Source organism: Sus scrofa, chromosome 8, assembly GCF_054392235.1.
Source record: "Sus scrofa isolate SSC_HxYL_T2T_F1_AM1 chromosome 8, Sscrofa_HxYL_maternal_Yorkshire_Landrace_v2.0, whole genome shotgun sequence".
In the NCBI taxonomy this organism is placed as follows: domain Eukaryota; kingdom Metazoa; phylum Chordata; class Mammalia; order Artiodactyla; family Suidae; genus Sus; species Sus scrofa.
Genome location: NC_139390.1, coordinates 5,312,166 through 5,327,481, shown reverse-complemented (window position 1 = coordinate 5,327,481; position 15,316 = coordinate 5,312,166). Strand labels below are relative to the sequence as shown.

Below are 15,316 nucleotides of genomic sequence, written 5' to 3'. Positions count from 1 at the left end.
CATCCTAGTCCTAAGAATTAACATAACAATAGCGTTTGGCTTTTGCCAAGTTGCTAGGTAATTGATACGCCTTCCAGTTATGAGATAAGACAAAAGAGGAGGCCCGTGGAGAGCTGAGCCTTACCTCTGGAAGGGGTCCAGGTGGGTTGAGGAGTGAGACCCAGGAGAGCAGCAGCAGTGGGCCCCTGAGGCTGAAGCCCCCAATCAGCCAGGCTCGCCCTCCTGTTCAGCAACCACTCTGGACCCCGCTTCCTCTGCGCACGAGGCCTGGCCTTGAAAAGCTTCTGGCAAGAAGGAGCAGGGGGAAAGCTTAGTCTCCAAAGACAGATTCCCGAGAGAGAGCAGGACAAGCAGAAAGACAGCGGGGCAGGTCCTTTTTCTGGCTCAGACCCCCACATCGCCTTTGATGGGGCACGAGGCCAAGGGTGTCCGGTGAGGCATCCTTCCCAGAAGAACCCAGCAGAGCGGGAGTTTGCTCTCTATCCCCGACACACGCCGCTAAGGCTCGCCGTGTGCCAGCCCTGTTCTGTCCCCTTATGGAAGGAAGGCACCATCGCTCCCATTTTACAGGTGGGGTGAGGCACACAGAGGCCAAGTGACTCATCCAAGGTCACTGGCAGAGCTGGGCCATGGCCCTAGGCAGTCTGACTCCAGGCTGGGTTCTTCGGACCCCTGGACCAGAGTCTGCAGACAGCTGAGTGATTGCCCTCAGGGGTTGTGTGATTTGTTGGGAGTGGGGAAAAGCGTCATGAGACAGAGAGCCTGCAGGCCCTGTGTCAAAGGCCAGGTAGCTTTCCCCGAAGTGCAGGGTATCCCAAAGCTTTCCAGGCAGTTAAATAATAGCAGAGATGTGGGGGCCTGGAGCTACATGGGGCCTTCTGGGAAGTGGTGATGGCAGCCTGGTGCTGCGTGGAACCTTCTGGGAAGTGGTGATGCTGATTGCTGATTGGGAGTGGGTGGCAAATGCCGAGAGTGATGCCTGCCTCCTGGGCCCCTGGGGGCTCATGATAGGCTATGTGAGTCTCCTGGCTCATTGTGGTCACATGACCAGTGTAGCCCAAGCCCCTAGCTTTTCTCTCCTCCCTTGATCTCTGCTGAGTGGGGAAGAGGTGAGCATACTGCATTTTCTTTGTTTGTTTGTTTTTTCTAGGGCTGCTCCCGCGGCATATGGAGGTTCCCAGGCTAGGGGTCTAATTGGAGCTGTTGCCACCGGCCTAACGCCAGGGCCACAGCAATGCGGGATCTGAGCTGCATCTGTAGCCTACACCACAGCTCATGGCAACGCCGGATCCTTAACCCACTGAGCAAGGCCAGGGATTGAACCTGCAACCTCACTGTTCCTAGTCGGATTTGTTAACCACTGTGCCACGACGGGAACTCCCGGCATTTCTTTTCCTGGCAAGTTATGCTCAAAGGAAACCAATCTAGGTCAAAGGAACAAGGTTCTGCTAAGTTAACCCGTCTCTATGCTAAGCAGGTCAGGTGTGAGCTGGCACCCTGGAGGCTGACTTTGGCTTGGTGGGAACACAGTTCAACCCAGGTATCCTCCATGGCATTAAGTGAGCTAATTGTAAGCATTCACCTCCCCACATCCTCGCCCACAACGTCGTGAACTAATCAAGTCACTTCATCTTTTGTAAATAGCGTGTCTTTCCTTGTTATTGGAAACTGGCTGTAATTCAACCTCATTTGGAAATATTTACCGAACACTCATTATGTACCAGGAATTGTGTTTGGCACCGTGAATGCGATCTGCTTTCTCTCGTTCCTTTGGTTGGTGAATATTTGTCAAATATGACTGTGCACTAACTCCTTGCTGGCTGCAGGATACAGAAGAAAAACCAATGTGGCCTTTGACCTCGGGGAGCTTGGAGTCCAGTTGGGGGGACAATGAGCTGAATCAAATGCATGTGCAATGACACAGAGTGAGGTCTTGGCAGAAAGTCCCATGGTGCCATCAGGGTGTACAGGAAGGGTGCAGACTTAGGCTGGACACAGAGCGTCCCCACTCTTCTGCAGAAGAGTGAAGAGGAAGCAGAGCTAGCAGGGGTAGAACCCAGGCAAGAGCACGAAAGGCAAAGGAATGGCTGCTCAAAGCCCAGGAAGAAAGATGGTCTGTCTGCAGCTCGGCGGGTGGGGGGAGTGTGGTGGAAGATGAAGCAGGGGAGGTGGCAGGGGACCTACCGGGTATGGCCTTGCGGCCACGGGGAGGAGTTCACTCTTTGCCCAGGAAAGCAAAGGAGGAAGATGGGAGGGGCGTAAGCAAAGTACAGGCAAGACCCCCTTCCTGAGGGCGGATGCTGGAGGACCACGGTGGTTGTCCAGGCAAGAGATGAGGTGGGTTAGACCAGAGAGAGGCCACGGACTGGACAGATTGGGAGAGACAGCGAAGAGGGAAAACGACCAGACCTAATGCTGGGTTCGATCCGGCGATGGGAGAGAGGAGACTCAAGGGATGACTACTGAACCACTTTTCTAGGCTCTCTGTCTTTTTTTATAAATTGAAGTATAGTTTATTTACAATGTTTTGTTAGTTTCAGGTATACAGCAAAATGATTCAGGTACACATAGAGTTTATATATATATATATATATATATATATATATATATATATATATTCTTTTCCATTCTAGCTCTTTCCAAGATTCAAGTGTAGTTCCCTGTGCGCTACAGTAGGACTTGTTATTCATCTCTTTTATATAGAGCTGTATATATCTACTAATCCCAAATTCCTAATTTATTCCCCCTCTCCCCCTTTGGTAACCATAAGTTTGTTGTTTTTTTTTTCTATCTCTGTGAGTCTGTTTCTCTTTTATAAATAAGTTCATTTGTATCATTTTTTAGAGTCCTCGTATAAGTGGTATATGACATTTGTCTTTGACTTACTTCACTTAGTGTGAACATCTCTAGGTCCATCCATGTTACTGCAGATGACATTATTTCATTCTTTTTTATGGCTGAGTAGTATTCCATATCTTCTTAATCCATTTATCTGTTGATGGGCATTTAGGTTGCATCATGTCTTGGCTATTGTACATAGTGTTTCAGTGAACATTGGGAGGCATGTATCTTTCTGAATTAGAGTTTTCCTCTTTTCTGGATATATGCCCAGGAGTGGGATTGCAGGATCATATTGTGGTTCTAGGTTTAGTTTTTAAGGAGGCTCTATACTTTTCTCCATAGTGGCTGCACCAATTTATATTCCCACCAACAGTGCAGGAGGGTTCACTTGTCTCCACACCCTCTCCTGGGTCCTGTTTTGGACCCGTTGAGTTCATGGGGGCTCCAAACCCTCCAGGAGTTGCTGTGGGGGAGGCATCAATCTGTACACACAGCCTGGAAAGTCATTGGCCATTAGGTGGTGACTGAAGCCTTGGGAGCCAGTGAGGGGGGGAAGGTCGTAGGATGGAGGCTTGATGGGCATCCCGTGTTTAATGGCTGGAGGATGAAGCTGAATGTGCAGAAGGGCAGATGCATGAACTGGAAAACAGAAGGTGCACCTCTGTTGAAGCCAAGTAGGTGTTTCAAATATGAGAAAGTGGGCACGTAAAAGGGGGCAGAAAAGTGTCCAGTGGATTGAGCGGCTTGGCCATACCTGGTCAGCCTGCCGTGCTGTAGGGCTGCGGCGGAGGTCGTACTAGAGAAGACAATAGAAATAGCAAGAATGGGGAGCCCCATCCAGAAACATGAAGAGGAAGCGTGAGACAAGGCAGTACCAGGCAGAGGGTGTGGGAGCATCGTCCTCCCGGGTCCCCAAACTGGGGGTTAGACAGATGTCCAAGCAGAAAAGGACCATGATGTGGTCATGTCACTTGGGGGTTCAGAGGTTCCATAATGGAGGTGGGACTAAGTCCTGAGACCCTGGGACAGGTGAGCTGAAATCTGCGTGTGTAAGGTAAGAGTGCCTGGTGGACAAGACGAGGATAAAAGTAGTAAAGGGTCCTCGTGGCAAAGGGAACGACAGCAGGCACAAGAATTTGATAATCCAAGTATCCAGATTTTTCTCTGTCATCCCTTTCCTTGGGCTTAGACGATGTATCTCTTTCTCTATACACATTGGTGAGGTTTTAACTGCCAAATATATATGTTGGTGAGGGGATGGGGTATGCTGAGATGTGTCCGTTCAGTGGTGGCATGCCGACACGGCAAACATCATGCAATAAACCATGAATAAATGGGCAAGTATGGAGGGAAGGACTTTCGAGAACCAATACAAGGTTTGATGCATCTGACTTGTTTCTTTTTTTTTCTCTTTCTTTTCTAGTTAACTTTGACCATTTTCAGATTCTGCGGGCCATTGGTAAAGGGAGTTTTGGAAAGGTAAGGATGATGGATTTTTAAAAATTTCATCAATCACATATAAAAATCCGCTGACTGTGTTTACGCGTATGTGCATGTTAGGGGTGTTTGTTTTTATTTGGTTGCTGAGCACTGGGAATTTCCTATTCGACAGAAAGATGTGAATTTGGCAAATTTGAGATGGGAAAGGAAGTCTGAACTGTTTCCTTTGGATACGCTGTAATTTCATTCTGAAAATTAAATTACCACGGCAGCCCTGCTTTAGGTGAATTACAATGGTAATTATTTCAAGATTGCTAATGCTAGTTCTTTCGTGAGGATCAAAATAAGGAAAGTGGAAAAAAAAAAAAAAACAGAAATTTATGTGATGGCCCGCAGCAGCTCTTTCCTGCAATGTTGGCATTTTATTTTAAAAAATTCTTGTGGAAAGAATACTCAACATACTCAACTATCCGCTTTAATTTTGAAGCGTGCTAGAAATATATTGTTGACTAGAGGTACAACGCAGTGTGGCAGCATTCTAGAGCTTATTTGCCTTGCCTGACCAAAGCTTTATGGCCATTAGTTAATAATTCCCCATGCCCCATCCTCTCGGTCCCTGGCACTGAGCATTTCATTTTTTTTTTTTTTTTTTTTGGTTCTATGAATTTAACTTTCCTTCCTTCCTTCCTTTTTTTTTTTTTTTTTTTTTGGTTTTTTTTTTTTTTTGGTTTTTTAGGGCCGCACCAGTGGCATATGGAAGTGCCCAGGCTAGGGGTGAAATCAGAGCTGTAGTTGCCCACCTACACCACAACCACAACAATGCCAGATCCAAGCCACGTCTGTACCCTACACCATAGCTCATGGCAATGCCAGATCCTTAACCCGCTGAGCAAGTCCAGGGGTTGAACCAACCTCCTCATGGATACTAGTTGGGTTCATTACTGCTGAGCCACAAAGGGAACTCCAAATTTAACTATTTTAGATGCCTCGTATACATGGAATCGTGCAGTATTTATCGTTCTGTGACTGGCTTATTTCACTCGGTGAGATGTTCTCAAGATTTATCCATGCTGTTGCATCTAACAGAATGTCTTGCTTTTTTTCTGGAAACTGAAGAGTATTCCCTGGTACCTAGATACTGCATTTCTTTATCCAGTCATTTGTTGATGGACATTTAGGTTGTTACCGCATCTTGGCTAAAGTGAACAGTGCGGCAGTGAACCTAGGAATGCGTGTTCTCTTGAGTCCAGTTCTTTTGGTGAAACACTCAGAAGTGGGGTTGCTGGATCACATCATATGGTAGTTCTATTTTGTAATATTTTTGAGGACTCTCCATACTGTTTGCCACACTATGCAAGGGCTCCGGTGTCTCCTCATTCCTCACCAACATTCGGTGTCTTTTTTTTTTTTTTTTTTTTTGACAGTGGGCGTCCTGTCAGATGTGAGGTGCTATTTCATTGGGATTTTGATTTACCTTTTCTCTGGTTATTAATAATGGTGAGCAAGTTTTCATATACCTGTTAGCCATTTGTGTGTTTTCCTTGGAGAAATGTCTATTCAAGTCTGTAGCCATTTTAAAATGAGGTTATTTAGGGCTTTTTGTTTGTTTTTGTATTGTTGAATGTAGGAGTTACTTACATATTTTGGATATTAACTCCTTATCAGATATATGGGTTGCAAATATGTTCCTTCTTTCTATAGGTCACCTTTGCACTCTTGATCATTTGCTGTGCAGAAGCTTTATAGTCGAATGAAGTCTCACCTGCTTATTTTTGTTATCTGGGCTTTTGGTGTCATGTACTTGAAATCATTGCAAAGACCAATGTCCTGGAGCTTTTTCCTTATATTTTCTTCTAGGAGGTTTGAAGAAAATTTTATATCTTTTTGTTGTTGTTGTTGTTGTTTTTGTTTGTTTGTTTGTTTTGTCTTTTGTCTTTTGTTGTTGTTGTTGTTGCTATTTCTTGGGCCGCTCCCGCGGCATATGGAGGTTCCCAGGCTAGGGGTTGAATCGGAGCTGTAGCCACCGGCCTACACCAGGGCCACAGCAACGCGGGATCCGAGCCGAGTCTGCAACCTACACCACAGCTCACGGCAACGCCGGATCGTTAACCCACCGAGCAAGGGCAGGGACCGAACCCACAACCTCATGGTTCCTAGTCGGATTCGTTAACCACTGCGCCACGACGGGAACTCCGAAAATTTTATATCTTAACATTTAAATCTTCAAACCATTTTGAGTTGATTTTTTTTTTTTTTTGGCTTCCTAGGGCCTCACGTGGCACGTGGAAGTTCCTAGGCTAAGGTTCAAATCAGAGCCACAGCTGCTGTCCTATGCCACAGTCACAGCAACGTGGGATCTAAGCCATGTCTGTGACCTACACCACAGCTCAAGGCAGTGCCAGATCCTTAACCCATTGAGTGAGGCCAGGAATCGAACCCACATCCTCATGGATACTAATTAACCTGCTGAGTCACACCAGGAACTCCCATTTTGAATTGATTTGTTTGTGTATGGTGTGAGATAAGGGTCCAGTTTCATCTTTTTGCATAGGGGTATCCAATTTTCCCAACATTCTTTGTTGAAAAGACTCATTGAACATTTTTTAGGCCCTCTGGTCAAGCATCAGTTGACCATATATGTGTAGATTTATTTCTGGGCTTTCTGTTCAATTTCATTGGTCTGTATGTTAATCTTTAGGCCAGTACCATGCTGTTCTGATTACTGTAACTTTGTAGCATAATTTGAAACAAGGAAGTGAGATGTTACCAGTTTTGTTTTTGCTCAAGATAGATTTGGCTATTTGTGGTCTTTTGGAGTGGCGTATGAATTAGAATTATTTTTCTATTTCTTCTTCTTCAAAAAAATGCATTGGGATATTGATGGGGGTTATATTGGATCCATAGATAGATTTGGGTAGTATGGACGTTTTGACAATATAAAGTATTCCAATCCATGAAACAGATGCCTTTCCATTTGTTTCTGTCTTGTTTAATTTTTTTTATCAATGTTTTGTAGTTTTCAATATCAAGGTCTTTTACTTCCTTAGTTATGTTTATTCCTAAGTGTTTTATTCTTTTCTGGTTCTATGAGGGGATTCTTTCCCAAATGTTCTTTTCAGATAGTGCATTGTTAGTATATGGAAACATAGCTGATTTTTGTATGTCGATGTTGCATCCTGGGAATTTACTGAATTAATTTGTTAGTCCTATTTTTTATGGCACGTTTAGGATTTTTTTATATATAAGATCATGTCATTTGCAAACAGGGACTCTATTACTTCTTCCTTGATGATTTGGATGCCTTTTCTTTCTTTTTCTTAACTGATTCCTTTAGCTAGGATTTCTAGTCTATGTTGAATAGAAATGGTGAGGAGGGCATTCCTGCTTTGTTCCTGATCTTAGAGGGAATTCTTTGTGTTTTCCAACACTGAATATAATGTTAGCTGTGGGCTTTTCATATGTGGCCTTTGTTATATTGTGTTAATTTCCTCCTGTTCCTTGTGTATTGATTTTTTTTTTGTTTAAATCATGAAAGGGTGTTGCATTTTTTGTCCGGTGTGTTTTCTGCCTCTGTTGAGACAATCATGTGATTTTTATCCTTATTCTCTTAATTTGCTGTTATCACATTAATTGACTGTCATTTGTTGAACCATCTTTACATCCCAGGAATAAATCCCACTTTTTTTTGTCTTTTATCTTTTTAGGGCTGCACCCACACTATATGGTGGTTCCCAGGCTAGGGGTTGAGTCAGAGCTGTAGCTGATTCATTTCTCTTGGGTAAATATCTAGGATTGAAGTTGGATAAAGAGTAGGTGTTTGTTTAGTTTTGTTGAAAGAAGTAAAAAGGTTGTCCATCATGGTTATACCACTTCATACTCCTACTAAGAGTTCATTTTTTTTTTTTTTTTTTTTTTTTTTTTTGCCGTTTGTCTATTTAGGGCCGCACCCACAGCATATGGAAGTTCCCAGGCTAGGGGTTGAATCAGAGCTACAGCCACCAGCCTACACCACAGCAACAGCAATGCCAGATCTGAGCTGCATCTGTGACTACACCATAGCTCATGGCAATGCCGGATCTGTAACCCACTGAGCGAGGCCAGGGATCAAAACCATGTCCTCATGGATCCTAGGATACTTGTCAGGGTTGTTACCACTGAGCCACAGGGAACTCCTCAGTGTGTTTGTAGTAGCCTTTCCCTGATGACTAATATAATGATGAATATTTTCCCCCCGCGCTTAAGGGCCGGTTACATATATATCTTCCTTTGTTATCTTTCTATTCAAAGTTTTTTTCCATTAAAAAAATGAATCGACTGTCTTCTTGCATTCTTCTAAACATCTTTATTGCATGTCTTAAAATGTTTTTATTGACGTGTAATGGACATATAAGGTCAAGGTGCACACTGTGTTGATTTGATGCATTTATGTATTGCAATATGGTTATCACTAACTTTAGCTGGCGTCTCTATCACCCTGTTTCTCTTTTGTGGTGAGAACACGTGAGATCTCCTGTCTCAGCAGTGTCGACCTCTCCAACACAGTGTCATGGGCTCCAGAACTGACTCATCTTCTAGTTGGAGATGTTTAACCTTTAAGAATATGCCCTGAGGGAGTTCCTGTTGTGGCTCAGTGGAAATGAATCAGACTAGGATCCATGAGGACTCAGGTTCGATCCCTGGCCTCACTAAGTGGATTAAGGATCCAGTGTTGCAGGAGCTTTAGTGTAGGTCGCAGGTGTGGCTCAGATCTGACTTGGCTATGGCTGTGGTGTAGGCCGGCAGCTACAGCTCCAATTCTACTCTTAGCTTGGGAACCCCTATATGCTGCAGGTGTGGCCCAAAAAGACAAAAAAAAAGAAAAGAAAAGAAAAGAATATGTCCCTAACTACCTTACCTCCAGTCCCTGGTAACCACCATTCTCTGTTTGTTTCTATGAGTTCAGTTCTTTTAGATTCCACATATAAGTAATATCATACAATATTTGTCTTTGTCTGGCTTATGTCACTAAGCATAATACCCTCAAGGTCCATCCACATTGTCCCAAATGGCAGAGTTGCCTTGTTTCTCGTGGCTGAATAGTCTGTGTGTGTGTGTATCTGTCTGTCTCACATCTTATTTATCCGTTTATCCATTGATGGACCTTTATGTCTGAGTTATTATGAATAATGCTGCAGTTAACATGAGAGTACAGAGTAGTTCCTGTTGTGGCGCAGCAGAAATGAACCCGACTAGTGCCCATGAGGATGGGGGTTCAATCCCTGGCCTCAGTGGGGTAAGGATCTGGCATTGCCGTGAGCTGTGTATAGGTTGCACAGGCGGCTCAGAGCTGCCATTGCTGTGGCTGTGGTGTAGGCTGGCAGCCATAGCTCCGATTTAATCTCTAGCCCAGGAACTTCCATATGCTGCACCTGCGCCCCCCCCCCCAAAAAAAAACACCATGAGAGCACAGATACTTTTTTGATACTAGTATTTCACAAAGGGGCCAAGAACATGCAATGGGGAAAGGATAGTCTTTTCGACAAATGCTAGTGGAAAACTGGAAAACCACACGCAGTAAAAGGAAACTGGACTTCTTTTTTATGTCCCTCGCAAAAATTAACTCAAGATGAATTAAAGACATACATAAGAACTGATACTGTAAAACCCCTGAAAGCAAACCTAGGGAAGAGGCTCCTTGGCATTGGTCTTGGCAGCCAGTTTTGGGATATGACACCAAAACATGAGCAATGATTCTAAAGTCATTGCATCTCGACCCTGACCTTATATCCTACAAAAAATGTGATCCAAGACGAATCACAGAACTGAACGTAAAAGCCAGAGCCATAAAAGTTTTAGAGAGTAAACATAGGAAAATAATCTCATAATTTCAGGATGTTTTCCTGAGCCAAGTTTTCTTTTGCAAGTCACACATAACCTAAAAAGAACAACACTCAACAAATTCGGCCCCATCAAAATTTAAAATTTCTGTGCATCATAACACACTAATAATGAAATTAGTAGGCACACCACGGTCTGCTGGAAGATGGTCTCATATCGGACAAAGAACCGGTCTTTGGATATATCACGGATCGATGATAAAAAACCAAAACCAAGCCAGGCTTTTTGCATTTTGTTTTCATTTCCTTTGGATAAATATCCAGAAGTGAGACTGCTGGGTAATAGGGTAGCTTTATTTTCAGTTTTTGGAGACCCCTCCATACTGTTTTCCACAGGATGGAAACCACTTTACACCCCCACCCCCAACAGATCCTAGGGTCCCCTTTCCCCACATTCTCCCCAACAGTTGTTAGCTCTTGTCTTCCTGAAGATGGCCATTCGAACAGGTGAGAGGCGACCTCTCCTTGTGGTTTTGCTTTGCATGTCCCTGAGGACTAGTGATAGTGACGCTCCCATAGCCTCTAGGTATGTGCAGTACCTGGAGCCGGTGCCTTAGGCTGAAGCTCCAAGACAGCAGAATAGGCCTGTTACACAGGGAGATGGGGGGCACGTCTCAGCCCGCTGTCTACACAGTGACTGGAGTGTGGGGTCCTGCCAAGAATTGTCCCTTTGATCGTTTCAGACCCATGAGGTCCCCAAACACAGTGTCCCCTGGCCTCCAGAGTCCAGCGCTAAGAGGGCACCCCCAGGATGGGCGGCACGTGCCCACTCACAGGCTCTGGCAGGGCTGTGGACATGGCATGAGCATGGGGCACGCACACTGTGACTAGCACATTGGAGGGACAGTGCAAAAATGTGCCTGCCAGCTCTGGCACTAGCGAGGTAGAAGAAAAACACAAAAACGGCACCTGCCAGCGTCTCTGTCACCAGGGGGCGTCCTAACAGATTCCTAGCCCTCCAGCAGGTGCATTAAGACTAGTGAATAGACCTTCACTTGTGGGCTAGGCCTTTGCATTTTCTTTTCTTTTTTTTTTTTTTTCATCTTTTTTTCTAGGGCCACACCCACGGCATATGGAGGTTCCCAGGCTAGGGGTCTAATCAGAGCTATTGCCGCTGGCCTACACCAGAGCCACAGCAACACGGGATCTGAGCCGAGTCTGAGACCTACACCACAGCTCACGGCAACGCCGGATCCTTAACCCGCTGAACAAGGCCAGGGATCGAACCTGAAACCTCATGGTTGCTAGTCGGATTCGTTAACCACTGAGCCACAACGGGAACTCCTGCGCTAGGCCTTTTCAAACTGTAGCTTTGGTGCTGTGTCCTGGGGCAAGTGAGTCTGCGTGCAAGCCCTTTCAGAGTGGATCCTCTGCTCCCTACATCCCTGTGGGTCTTCTGGATGTAAGTCCTGCTGGTTTTCAATGCCAGGCACTTTGGGGGCTCATCTTACCCATGCAGCCCCCAAAGGTCAGAGTGCGTGATGTGGGCACAGACCCCTGGTTTCATATGTGTGCGGTCCCTCCCGATTTCAGGTCACCCTGCTGGGGGTGGGGTTTTTGGTGAGATGGCATCTCTTCCTGTCTCGATGTGGCTCTTAGCTCCTTTGGGGTGGAAGAGCTGTTCAGCCGGTTTCCAGGTCCTTTCCACTGGGGAGTTTTCCCATAGGTAGCAGTAAATTTGTTGTGTCCTGGAAGGGGGTGAGGTCGAGACTCTTCCTCCTCTGCCATCTCGAAGCGCCTCCCTGCTTGCTCTCTGTCCTCACTGATTTTAACCCCCTGGTGGTGTTACCCATTTCTGTGGCCGTCGTGTAAAATCTTCAACGCCTTATGGACTCATGCCTTCCTCCTGTACGTCTGTCGGTTCTGCTTCATATCCGTTGAAGGTCTGTTGGGAGACGCATCCAGATGTACGGTTGTCATGGCCTCGCGATGAATTGACCTTATTGTCATTGGGAAATGTTCTCTTCTATCTCTGCTAATGATCTTTGCTCAGAGCTTATTTTCTCTGAGATTAATATGGTCATTCCAACCTACACGGCATATATTCTTTCATGCAATCTGTGTTTTTATGTTTGACATAAATCTCTTGGAGGTGGCATATTGTTCGGTGTTGCTTCTCTTTAAATCCGTCTGGCAGGCTCTGTCTTTGAGTCCATTCACAGTAAATGCAATTATTAATTTGGCTTCATTTGGGCTGGGCTGGTTTTATTTGTGCTCATTCTCTCTGTCTCCTGTTCTCTTGTTTTGTTCTTTTTCTCTTTTCCTGTTTTGTTTGGTATTCACTGGATATTTCGAATCCCCATTTAATTGATCTATGGACTTTGTAGCTATACTTCCAGGTACTACGTTTTCATAATTGTTGCGCTAGGGAGTGTAACACACATCCTCGGTTGATTTCACAGTCTGCTTGGAGTTAATGCTTTATACGTCACAGAAAATACTAAAGCCTGGCAACTGTATAGGTCTGTTTTCCACCCCTGTCAACCATTACACCAGGGTTTTCATATGTATTACAACTTCCTAAATCATAAATCTCCAATATGATATTATAGTTTTTTTTGCTTTAAATATATAAAAATGTATACATGTATTATATGTGTAACATATATATATATTTAAAAACGTGTTTTTAAAACTTGGCTTTAAAAAAAAATTAGGAGGGGAGTTCCCATTGTGGCTCAGTGGTTAACGAATCCGACTAAGAACCATGAGGTTGAGAGTTCGATCCCTGGCCTTGCTCAGTGGGTCGGGGTTCCGGCGTTGACGTGAGCTGTGGTGTAGGTTGCAGACGCGGCTCGGATCCCACGTTGCTGTGGCTCTGCTGTAGGCCAGTGGCTACAGCTCCGATTTGACCCCTAGCCTGGGAACCTCCATATGCCGCGACAGCGGCCCAAGAAATGGCAAAAAGACAAAAAAAAAAAAAAATAGGAGGAAAATGGTCCTGGATGCTTTCACCCCATCTTTCACGAGGGTCTGAATTTCCCTCTGGTATCCCTTCCGTTCATCCTGAAGAATTTCCTTTAGAATTTTATGCGGTGCAAGTTTCCTGTCGATGCCTCTTCTCTTAATTTTATTTTATCGGAAGGTACTTGTTTCACCTTCTTTCCTGAAGAATACTTCTCCTGGATACAGTTTATTGGGTTGACAGTTTCTTCACGGCTTTAAAGACTTTGTACCATTGTCAGCTGGCCGCCATGCTTTCTCATGAGAAGTCCTTAGACCAAGTCATTCTTATCTGGGAGGACTCTGTCCCTTTCATCTGCCTCCTTTCAAGATGTTCCTTTCGTCTTTGATTCTCAGCAGTGACTATGGTGGGCCCAGGTGGAAATTCTGGGCTGAAAGAAGATGGTTCCTCTTTTTTTGCTTAAATTTCCTGTATTTTCCATAGTCAGTCGTATGAGCTGTTTTTATGTACTTTATACTAATTCCAACACTTGGGCCATCTTGATTCACCTCCCGGATGTAGAGAACAGACCTGTGGTTGCCGAGGGGGCGGGGGAAGGAAGCGGGGTGGGCGGGGAGTTTGGGGTTAGTCGATACAAACTATTCCATTAGCAGGGATAAGCATAGCACAGGGGACTCTATCCAGTCTCTTGGGATAAACCATGATGGAAGATAATATAAGAAATGGGAGGGATCGGGAGCTTGGGCTTATCAGACACAACTTAGAATAGATTTACAAGGAGATCCTGCTGAATAGCATTGAGAACTTTGTCTAGATACTCATGTTGCAACAGAACAAAGGGTGGGGAAAAAATGTAATTGTAATGTATACATGTAAGGATAACCTGACCCCCTTGCTGTACAGTGGGAAAAAAAAAAAAAAGAAATGGAAGGTATATATTTGTATGACAGGGTCACTTTGCTGTACAATGGAAATTGACACAATATTGTAAATCAACTCTAATTTTTTTTAAAGTTAAAAAAAAAGATTCACCTCTACTGATTCTTTGTATATTGAGTAGTTTGAGGTTGCATCCCAGATATGGTGAATGTTCTGTTGTATAGAATTTGGATTGGTAGGTATTTCTTTTAAAATATATTTTCGAACCGCAATTAACGTTCTTGGATTGATAAGCCTCGGTCCATTTCTTGTTTCCTTACTCTTCATTTTCCAGTCTGCCCCAGACACGTGACCTTCAGCGGTCAGCCAGAGATTTGGGCAGCGTTTACGTGCCACATTTAAGCTTCCCTTTCTCTAGATTTTTCGGAAGAGGAGTTGTGGTCCAGAGAACATGGGAAGTTGACCTCTCCTCTCACAGATGGGGGCTGAACTTCAACCATAACAAAACCTTTAAAAATCCCCTCAAACCTTTACTTTCTATTGTCTGTCATCTTTTTTTTTTAAAGACCCTCAAATTGGATTTCTCTTTTTCATTTTTTAGTTTTAGTGACGTATGGTTCATTTCCAAGGTTGGGTAATGTCTGCTGTACAACAGAATGGTTCATTTCTCCATGTACACACACCCCTTCTTCTTTGAGATTCTTTCCCCACAGAGACGATCACAGAATATTGGGTAGAGGTCTCTGTGCTGTACAGCGGGTCCCCACTGGCCAATCACTCCATGTAATGTTTTTGTTTTTTGGTTTTTTGTCTTTCTGCCTTTGCTAGGCCCGCTTCCCGTGGCATATGGAGGTTCCCAGGCTAGGGGTCTAATCGGAGCTGTAGCCACTGGCCTACGCCAGAGCCACAGCAACTTGGGATCCGAGCCATGTCTGTGACCTACACCACAGCTCACAGCAATGCCAGGTCCTTAACCCACTGAGCAAGGCCAGGGATCGAACCTGCAACCTCATGGTTCCTAGTCGGATTCGTTCGCCACTGCGCCATGACGGGAACGCCATCATTCCGTATAATGTTGAGCATTTCATGGCTGAAGGGAAATTGAAGCAACTCTGAATCCACAGCACGATTGGCGCTGCAGAGAAGCATCTCTTCCATCCTCACATCAGCTGTTTTGGTCTGAGCCCCTTGCACCCTTCCTGTCCTAGTCTGAATCCATGAGCTTGTATCCTCGGGAGTCTGTAATTAATTATATCCGGCTACCATCCTTTAAAGTTTTGTTTTCCTTTTCTGCCTGCATCCGTGCTGCTGTTTCCCTGCTGGCTTGGCTCTCAGAACCTGTCAGCCAGAGCATAAATGTATTAACGCTATGATT

The 15,316-nt window shown here is 44.8% G+C and overlaps 1 protein-coding gene across 4 annotated transcripts in view; it reads left to right on the top strand.

The window, feature by feature from the left end:
- The window catches only part of STK32B (serine/threonine kinase 32B), a 362,927-nt gene that overhangs the window by 86,720 nt on the left and 260,891 nt on the right, over nt 1-15,316 (top strand). For all 4 annotated transcript variants that reach the window (XM_084973817.1, XM_021100993.2, XM_084973816.1 and 1 more), the window contains exon 2: nt 4,265-4,320. In XM_084973817.1, the coding sequence (XP_084829943.1) occupies nt 4,265-4,320 (56 nt within the window). The remainder of the gene's footprint in view (nt 1-4,264; nt 4,321-15,316) is intronic.